At 36.2% G+C, this 10672-nt stretch overlaps 1 protein-coding gene across 3 annotated transcripts; it reads left to right on the top strand.

Moving 5' to 3' along the window:
- The first annotated feature begins 768 nt into the window (after nt 1–768).
- LOC114277868 (uncharacterized) lies at nt 769–8042 on the top strand. 3 transcript variants are annotated; one of them, XM_082914647.1, is made up of 4 exons: nt 851–1385; nt 7109–7201; nt 7286–7509; nt 7714–8042. In XM_082914647.1, the coding sequence occupies exons 1-3, from the start codon at nt 1266–1268 to the stop codon at nt 7469–7471; spliced, it is 399 nt and encodes a 132-aa protein (XP_082770773.1). In that variant the 5' UTR covers nt 851–1265; the 3' UTR covers nt 7472–7509; nt 7714–8042. The 3 variants fall into 3 exon arrangements, with proteins under 3 accessions (XP_082770774.1, XP_082770773.1, XP_082770772.1); XM_082914646.1 differs by having other exon boundaries at nt 855–1385; nt 7286–8042; XM_082914648.1 differs by lacking the exons at nt 7109–7201; nt 7286–7509 and having other exon boundaries at nt 769–1385.
- The last annotated feature ends 2630 nt before the right edge of the window (nt 8043–10672 follow it).

The following is a 10672-nucleotide window of genomic DNA, read 5'->3' as shown; positions in this document are numbered from 1 at the left end:
TGCTAGCAAATCAGACTGATGCTTCTCTTCTGTCCTAGCATGCTGAGAATCTACTCCATTTTCTCCTAAAGTAGTGACAGATTCCTCACATACACTTTGCAATGATCATGAATGTGATGCCCCTTGTATGGGCACTCCTAGTTTGTTTATAAATTCCACACATGGACTTGTTTTTGAGTTTGGAGCGAACATTTGTGTATGAAATTTTAACCACGCCACTCTGTTAGACTTTAAGTGACAGACTCGCTAGGGTGACTTGATGAAGAGCACTTTTGAGCGATAAACACATTATGGTGACTCGATGAAAAGCGCACACTACAACAAAACTGAGTTTTTACGGCTCAACATTAACGACATACAGTAAATGCAAGACGTGGTTTCTCATTTTTACGACTTAGTTTTTTTGCATGTCGTAAATAATTTTCCAACCACGGCGTGTCTATTGTGTAGGCTGTAAATGCTAATAATGAGGATTTTTTTACGGCTTGCAATGTTAGCCGTAAATAATAAAACTTTCTCTGATGTGCATATGACATGTTGTTAATACATTAACTATACACGACGCGCGTATACCAGCTGTTAAAAATATTGAACATTTCACAGCGCACAAAAAGCCAGCCGTTAAAAATTGCACTTTCCACGACGCACGAAGGCCGGTCGTTTAAAATATTACACTTTCCATGACTTGCAATTGCTGCTGTGAAAGGTACGACAAAAAAAAAAATAGTGCCAAAATAAAAATTTTGGGTGCCAAACACCAAAAAATTAATAAAAAAAAAAAAAATCGAAAGCCCTCTTCAGCCCCAAACCAAAAGCCCCAACTACTCATATCATAAATTCATATTAGATTTTTTGCCCCAAACAAAAACCTAATCTCTCAGTAGCAGCCTCTCTTTTCCGGATCGTTCTTTGATCTCTCCTCTCTCTCTCTGGCGATCAGCGAGGCCGGTGGTCAAACTTGCGGCAAAACCTCCAGTTATGACACAGTTGTCGTCACTCTTTCACTCTCTTGTACTCGTCCTTTCCTCTCTTCTTCGTCAACACCTCTGGATTGGTTGCGGCTCCACACCGTTGAGGTCAGTCAAATCAAATACTCACCTGTGGAAGATTCTGAAGTTAAGCAATAGACTCACCTGTTCGGTTCGGTGAGTCTTTTTATCATCATCATGTATGTATCCATATAAGTAGAACCCAAAAAGCAATCGAAAATTCTCTCCCTTTTCTTCAATTGAGAGAAGCTCTGGAATTGTATTGGGTTTGTGTCCATGGACGATAATGTGGTGCAGCGGGTATTCCAAGAAGGGGGTCGAGATTTCTACCAACAACCCTCCAGTTCTTTATCTTCATCTTCATCTTCAATCATCCACTCCCTACCTCTTCATGTGGTATGCAAAAATCAAAAATTTCTTTCTTTTAATCATTCTTGTACCTGTTCTGCATCTGGGTTTCTTCAAGTTTTTGCAGATGTTTGATTCACTTTTTGTTTTCACTTGAAATCTGAATTTGTTCATCTGGGTTTGCTTGCATATGTACATATTAGTTGGAGAATACCCATTTGAGAATTTCTAAGAATTAGATGTAGATTCTTTATGTGTTGGTGGTATTTTGGTTCCAATGGTAGGAAATTAAATATGAGACTACTTTGAGAAATCGGTGTAAAATTGTTTAATTATAATTGGGTTATGTTGAACACAATTTCATGATAATTGACATATGTCTCAGGATTATTAGAATTTAGGATCTCTTAAAAGTGAAGCAATTTTTTGAGATATACTGAAAGTATGTCTCTGATTTTGTTGTTCTTTTATTGATTTTTAATTGCATTGAAGAATTCAAAATACCCATTTGAGAATTTCTGAGAATTAGGTGTGGATTTTCTTTATATTGGTGGTATTTTGGTTTGAATGTAGGAAAAATTAAATGTGAGACATTTTTGAGAAATTGCTGTAGAATTGTTTGTCAATTAATTATATTTTGTTTATTTGGTTATGTTGAACACAGTTTCTTGATATTTAAGACCAATCTTAGGATTATTAAAATTTTGGTTCTATTGAAGGTGAAACACTTTTTTTGAGATATACTGAAAAGTGTGTCATTGATTTTGCTATTCTTGTATTGTACTTTTTAATTTCATTGAAGGTAATTTCATGAATCTTGTACCCACTTCTGATTTTCTGAGAACTTGGTGTGGATTGTATAGATTGGTTTAAGTGTTACTGAGTTTAATTTTTCTAAATTAAGCCTTTAAGCTCTTTAGGGATTTGTGGTAAACACTGTACAATAATATAGACATAGGGGTTAACAAGGAAGCCATTTTTGAATGTTTGGGATCCATTTGAGACCTGGTGAGCATTTGGTTTGGGTGTTGTTGAGTGATATTCGTTAACAGATAATGTTTTCATTTTGGGCTTTCTTTGGTTATATTTTAGTGAGTAATACTACGAACTGAGACTTATCAACCCAGAAATTATTCAGAATTATCAACTTGTGGCTCAGATTTATTCTACACATAAACCCTACACTATTCAAATTTAATCTTCACCACACAACACACAAGTTATGTCTGGGAGAGTAGCTTTTCTCTATTTTAGAAGGCCTCTGATGATGAATTGGAAATTATGTTAGTTTTCTTGAAAATCAATTGGGTGTATAATGACAATTTGTATTATGTGGGTTCATTTTCTTGAGAAATTATGAATTAGATTTTCTGCAGCCTTGAATGTGATATCCCTGTTCCGTAATATGTTAATTGGTCCTTAATATGAGTATGATTATGTGTTTAATGTGATTTTGTGTGCCATTATATGAAAATATGTAATTTTGAATTTCTTCCTGTTCACCATAGGAATATTTGTTTGATTATCTGCTTTGGAAATTAAATTGAGGGCCTTATCGGCCACAGAAGCCGAAATTGACTACGCCATTGTGATTAACATAATTTTTAGAGCCTACGGTGAAATTTAATTGAAAATTGATTCCGATCAAATTAATTAGATTAAATTAGTGTCCTAGTGCTCAATTAATTGGTATTAAAATAATATGTTTGAGTGGGGCCATATAAAAGGCCTTATTATGTTTGATTCCTCTCTTTAATATGATTTTGGCTGAAATCAACCCTCTAAAGAAAGAGAGAGCCGACCTTGAGAGAGAGAGGAGGCACCTTTGTGTATTTTGGCTCAAGATTTGTGAATTGGGAAGGCTAGGTGCAAGATTTAACCACAATTGTGAGAATTAAGGCTCCTAGGTGAGTAATCAACTCTTGACTCATGGATTTTAGTTTGTAATTTGTGAATTCAAAGTTGAATGATGATAAAGAACATGTATTGAGTTGGTTTTGGAGAATTTGAAGTCAATAGGTGCATGCATGTGTATAATTGCCATGGATTTGTATAGTTGAGTATGAAAAATATGATCCATGTAGAATTTTGGTTAGAACTCATGCTTGTGATCACCACTTGCACCATTTGAGTTGAAATTGGGGTTATATTCCACATGCATGTACAAATTATGAGGAAATGAGTTTGAAATACATGGAATTGTTATCATGAGAGGAAGTTTGGTGTAATTTGTGACATGCATGTAAGTAATTTATGGAATTGAGCTTCATAATGTTGTAATTTGGTGTTTGTACCATGTTAGTACATGTTTATGTGAAGATTGAGCCATAAAATGCAAAATGTGTTGATTTGAAGGTTGTATTTGAGCTCAAGAACATTGCTGGAAAACCCAGAAATTTTGATGTCCGCTTGAGCGGGGGAACTGCCGCTCGAGCGGGAAATACGTGCTCTCAGAACTTTTTGCAGACATGGTGTCCGCTCGAGCGGGGGAATTTCACGCTCGAGCGGGGAGTCATGTAGTGAGGCCTTCTGCTCGAGCACCAAACTTCACGCTCGAGCATAAATTTGATGTATCCAGTACTTTTACAGACCTCATGGGTCCGCTCGAGCGGGGACCTTATTTTTGAAAATTTTGAAAAGGCAGCTTGTGTTTCGTTTTCTGTTCTCTTTCGCTTCTAAGTACTCTTAGGCATGCATTGAGCATTGTAATTGAGTTAAAGAGACAAGAATGAAGCCTAAAGAGGAATATGTGAATTTAGAACGGATCGAATTGTTTGTGACCCTTTTGTGTTCATGGAATGTGTAGGGTCAGCTCTAGGGCAAACCAACCAACCGATCACTGTGAGTAATATCGATATTTGAAGCTTGTCATTTGTCCAATTGCTTATTTCTTTATAAGCCTTATAAGTTTTCTAGTTTGAATTACGGACAAATGTTTGATATGAATAAATAAATGGGCCAGAGGCCAGTTTGACATAAATGGATGGGTCAGAGGCCAGTTTGACATGAATGAATGGGCCGGAGGCCAGTCTGACATGAATGAGTGGGCCAGAGGCCAGTTTGACATGAATGAATGGGCCAGAGGCCAATCTGACATGAATAAATGGGCCAGAGGCCAGTTTGACATAAATGGATAGGCCAGAGGCCAGTTTGACATGAATGAATGGGCCAGAGGCCAGGCTGACATGAATGAGTGGGCCAGAGGCCAGTTTGACATGTATGAATAGGCCAGAGGCCAATTTGACATAAATGAATGGGCTAGAGGCCAGTTTGTCAGGAATGAAAGTCGAATAGGCCAAAGGCCAGTTTGACATGAAAATCTGAATGTGCCAAAGGCCGGTTTGACAAATGGAAGATAAGTGGGTCAAAGGCCAGTATGTTTGGAACCACAGTCATTTGACTTAAGTTGTGTATAAATGTGTTAAATAGAAATATGAATTTGGGCCCAAGGCCGTTTAAAGCATGTTGTTCTACGTATCGTTTGTATAACTTCTTTATTTGATATTATTTACTGGGCTATCGCTCACGCTTATTCATGTGTTTGTAGGTGAGCCAAGCGAAGTCCAAACCTAGCCCCAGTGAAGTATGTGTGGAACAACAAAGGTTTTGAAGAGTCAGCCCTTGCGTCTCACGCACGAGACTCGTTTTCACCTTTTTGTCATTTTGTTTATGTTGTCACGTTGGCGAAGTCTTTGAACATGTCTGTATATAGTTTTCATGGGTTGACTTAGTTTTGGATGATCCTGTCTGTATAGAATTTTGTGGTATTGCATTTCTGTTGTGAGTTATTAATGTACATATGTATGGTTTATTTTGTTGTGACATGTAAACGCAGCTCTATGGACAAAGTTTTAAATTTTGCTTCTGTTTGGCCCCTTCACTCTGATGAGTTATGTCTGATTTGGTTTGAGACCGTAGGTAATCTCAGGGTCACTGGCCAGTTGTGTCTTTATCCCATAGGGGCGGGTTTGGGTCATGACATTGAAGCTGCTGTTTTTGCAGAAATTTTGTACTCTTAGGTAATGTTTGGTTAATTGGAATGAAGTGGAATGGAATGATCATTCCCTCAAAATATTCATTCTCATGTTTGGTTAGACTAAAAATATAATGACAAATGCATTACAAATAGAATTGTCTTACACTATGTTAAGGGAATGGTCATTCCATAAGAAAGTCCAAGGAATCACCATTCCATTTCATTCCAATGAACCAAATAGAGCATTATTTATGTTCTTTTTCAGAGACCCTCTTGTGTTGTTTCATCTGAAGAAAGTGATAGATATTGTTTGTTATTTGGAAATATTTCACAAAGAGTTCTAATCGTGTGGTTTGGTGTGCATGAATTAAGATGGGTGTTGAAGTGCTTACTAGTATGTCCTCAAAGTGGCTTTGAGGAAGAAATTGGTGGTTACTTGTAGCTTGTTATAGTGCGTATATGATTTATGTTTAAACACATTGCTTAGGCTTGCAACTTCTTTTCATGCGTCTCTTTTAAGTGTTGTTGGGCTCCCTAAGGTTGTGTTTGGATTAAGGATTTGACTAGGGATTTGGAAATGGAAAGAAAAAGATGAGTAAAATGTGAAGGAAATATTAGCTAATTTTTTTTTTCTCAATTTCCCTCAACTTTTCCTTTCCCCTTCCAAATCCCTACCAAAATCCATGACCCATAGCGTAAGTTTCTCTTTGGAAGAGGAAAATCCTTTAAGATAACATTTCAGTTGGGAAGTTTTTCCTTTCATTTCTTTGTCTCTGTCTTTTTCTTTTGTAAAGATGTAATCTTTATTCTTTTATTTTGTGTGTAAAATGTGTGATACCAAGTTGAGTGCCTTAAGATGCATTCTAAGTACCAAAACAGACAAGGGTCCCTTGTTGTGTGAAACAGTTATCTATTTTTTTGTTTTTTTGTTTTTGTATGGCTAGTAATTTATTTGGAAGACAAGGCCCATTTATAAGCCAATTTGCAATAAAGAGAAAATTACACAAATCGAAGAAAAAATTATCAATAATGTCAACCAAGAACCATCTCTCTCTCTCTCTCTCTCTCTCTCTCTCTCTCTCTCCAAGCTTTTGGAGGAACTCAAAGAGAAAAGCTTTCTGAGCAAAATAAGCTTCATGTTTACATCCTCACATAATCTTGTTTCCTCTTGCCCTTAAATTGTACAGGTCTGCTTATTTTATACTCTTCTTTTGGAAAGAACACTACTCCTTATATGATTTATTGTGTCATGAAACTCTATGCTACATTTTATTATTAGATCATGGACCTTCATGTTAAAGTAGAATCTATAGTTGCAATAATATGCTTCAAGTTTTGCTTCTTTGTGAATTATGCTCTTTTTTTCCCCCCCTCATAAAAGTTTTCTTAATGAACAGGTTATGGGTCAGCTAGGTATGCTTTATTTGTAGTAGTGTATGCTGGCTTATAAGTAAGAACTTGCCCTCTCTCTAAAGCATAATATGTTTACAAGGTTTCATTAATCTGTCACTAACATCCATCATGTCATGCTTTAGGAGGTTCATGTTAAAAATAGTAAATGCTATGTCTTTGTTTCTCATATCACAAGCTAAAAACAGTTGAATGAATTTCATTTATCATTTTATTTCAAGTCACAAATTCTCAGCAAATCTACATATGAACGTGAGAATTATCTTAAATTTCTATTTGATCATAAACAATATCTAACATGTGCAGAGGTCCATTATAATTCATGTATGTATTTTTTTTTTTTTAATGCAACTTTACTGACACTTTGACTAATATGTTGTCCTAGATCCTTGCAATACCAGCTATCCCGTTAACCATGTCAGCTGGTCTACTATTTGGTTCTATTATTGGCACTATTATTGTCTTTATTAGTGGAACGGTAAGTTGGAAGTTTTGCCAGTATGAAAGAACAAATTTTAAGAAAATGGGGTGTACTTGAACTTGTATCTTCTTACCCTTTCAGGTGGCTGCAAGTGTTGCCTTTCTAATTGATAGATATTTTTCCCGTGATCGTATTCTTAAAATGGTGGAAGGAAACAAGAAATTTCTTATGATTGACAAGGCAATTGGAGAAAATGGTTTTAGAGTTGTTACGCTTCTCCGTTTGAGCCCTTTGCTTCCTTTCTCTCTTGGAAATTATTTATATTGACTTACATCAGTGAAGTTTGTTCCATATGTGTTGGGAAGGTTTGCTTCTTGTACATATTTATGGGAAAGAGCAAAAAAAATTTGTTTGGATCAAATCTTGAAATTTGTATGGAGGCAACCACGATGATCTTCAAATTTGTTGATGTTTTAAAATTTCTTGATCATTTCTTAATACCTCAAGAAATATTTTTGTTCCTGAATCGTTGGTTTTTGTACTTATGTGAAGTTTCTTTTGTCATGCAGACAAGAAATGCAACAGGGTTAGTTGCTCCAGCTATTGCTGCGGGTTTAGGTGCCTTAACATATACATTGGGCACCCTCGTTCCTGTGATAGGAGCAAGTGGATTTGCTATAGCTGCAGCTGCAATTGCTATAGGAACTGTTGTCAGTAGTTGTAGATAATCTCTTAATAGTTATCGATATGTTTAGAAAGTTAGATATGCATAGTTTTTGGTGGTTTAAACTTTTTGTACAGTTTAGAACTTAAGGATATAGTTTTCGAATGTTTAGAATGTATAAACAATTGTTGAATGTTTATAATTTATGGATATAGTTTCTTTTTGATGTTTCAAGCAATGTTTTGGTGGTTGATTGATATTTTGTGATGCTTGTTTGTAATATTTCTTAGATTGTACAAAATTGGTCAAATAGAACCTGTTGAATTTAAAAATAAAAAAATTGCATATTCTACGGTAGGCATAATAAGTCGTTGTATTACATATTTTACGACGCGCAATCAACATCGTTATTTGTCTTACCAATTAACGACGTGCAAAAGTAGTCATAGAAAAAGTAACAACGACGCACAAAATCTTCTGTTAAATAGTTTTTAACAACGTACTATAGCATGTCGTAGAAAAAGTAGCAACGACGCACAAAATCTGCCGTTAAATAGTTTTTAACAGTGTATGAAGCATGCCGTTGAAAGTGAATGATTTTCCATGACTGGTCATAATGTGACACGCACTGTACATCGTAGGAGAGTTTTTATGGCGTGTATTGCATACCGTAAAAAGCCTTTTTTGTTATAGTGCGCAGACTAAGAGAAACACCAGGCAGAACACAACAGAACTCAAAACTGACCCAAAAGCAGAAAAAGACTCAATGTAACTATTGATCATTCATAGTGCCCCTAGTATTACTCATGTTCTCTTTAGAACTCAATTTCGCAAAACTCGAGTTTTGATTCATTTTTTGCTCAAGTTAGAGATTCAACTAATAAGTTCAAGTATTGAAAATTGCTCCACTTGTTGATTCAAGCTAGTTCTTTCTTACCCAACGCAAGTATGTGATATACACAGCAGTCGGTGTAGCTAATGGATTGATGCGAAGCTGACGACGTGAATCGGGCAAGATGATTGGGTCAAGATAGATGAATGGATATGGTTGAGGCTGACCTTTAGGAAGAAGTGCCTACGTATCCCAAGATGGGAATCAGGTCAACGTAGTTCATGGCTGAGGTTCACTCGGGTGTTAACACTCTCCTTTTGCACTCTAACTTTTGCCAAAGTCGCCTGTCCGGGTTTTCAACCTTGTGAGCTCTATTTATTTGATTTATCATTTTTCATGCTCTAACTTTTGCCTAGGTTACCCTTTCGGGTTTTCGGCTTAGTGAGCCTCTCAAGGATAGCGTTACAACATTTGCGGTGAAGATCAATAGTCATCCTTGCCCTAACACTAGAACTGGTTTCACCTTTATTTGAGTTTGGTTATTCATTCTCTTATGCATGTCTTCTTTTCTTTTGCTCCATTTTCAGAGTTCATTCTTCTTGCAATGTGGTACTTCCTCGCATTAGCTTCTCCGGATTTAGACAACAGTTCCCTTCCTCACGGTTGATTGGACTTCATTCCAATGAATATCCCTGGCTTGATGGTTTACTTCTTTTCCCGTTTCTTTTTTCTTTTATTTCTTCTTTCTTTCCCTTTCTTTTTTTTTCTTTTTTCTTTTTTCTTTTCTTTTTCTTCTTTTTTGGCTTCGCTTATCCATTTTTTTCTAAAATAATGAAAATACCAAGGAGAGAAATTCTTTGATTGTGAGGTCTGAAAGCCGTCTTGTGCTTGCCCAAATGATCGCCTAAAGGTGAAAAGCATCCCTAGAACAATGAAGAATACCACGCATAACACAAGACAGAATTCACAAGTTTTGTAAGAGAAACAGTTGAAGAAGTAGCTTAAACTTTTGAGATCATGAAGGACTTTGCGCCAATAAGTCAGAATTCACTTAAACCATTTGGGGGATCCTTCTCAACACTCGCGCTTATTAATGGAATCTCATTAAAAACACAATTTTTTTTTTAAGCTTTTCTATTTTTTTTTTTTTTAAAGGTCACACATGAATTATTGTAGGCATGACAAAATAATCAAAAACTTGACTCCCGCTTTCTCATTGAAAATAACAAAGACCTGAGGATACACAAGAGTAACTCAAAGAAAGAGACTCAACTGATGCACCAACACAAGAAAAGACAATGAAACTAAATCACACAACTCAACTATTTACAGGACATGATTCATAACAAAATCAAGCATGACAAAATGGGGTTTTCACTTTGCAAGTCCATTGGCAGAATTCAAAAACAACTTCAAGTAGCCTATGGAAGGGTTTGTAGCTCGACTTTTCGTGCTCTTTTCGGAAGACGATAAGCCCTATAGTTCGGACTCCCGGGGTTCTGAATCTGATTTCACAAGTGCAATAAGAAATAGATAAACACAAAAGAGTCCAAATCCAGCAAATCTTTTGGAAAGTCATTTTTAAATCAACATGCCAAAAATGGACTGCTTTGCTAGATATAAAGTTGCCACCTAAATATTTTTGAAAAATTTAGGAAACTCGAGACTCGTGCCAAAGGCCACGTGTCCGTCATCACCAAGAGTTATCTCGGCTCGGGAACTTAGGTACGAGGGGGGGATGTCATAAATTGAGCACTTGCGCTCGCCCGATTAAATATTGGCCTCTACTTGTTTCGATTATTAGGCTAACTTTATTATGTGATGCACACACAAGTATAGACTAATTTGCAAAAATTGAAATATTTGATTTCATGTTTGTTTGAAAATTGTTTGTGAATGTGCCACTTGAAAAAGGGGCCTCAAATGTACATTAATCAAATTATCCTGATTCAAGCAATTAGCCTTCATCCACAAGCATTCAAATAGTTTATCACTTAAGCACTTAGCCTCATGGTAATCATGCTTGACATGG

Source organism: Camellia sinensis, chromosome 2 (genome assembly GCF_055761805.1).
Source record: "Camellia sinensis isolate YWXY chromosome 2, ASM5576180v1, whole genome shotgun sequence".
NCBI classification, from domain to species: domain Eukaryota; kingdom Viridiplantae; phylum Streptophyta; class Magnoliopsida; order Ericales; family Theaceae; genus Camellia; species Camellia sinensis.
This window is presented reverse-complemented; position numbering and strand designations above follow the sequence as displayed.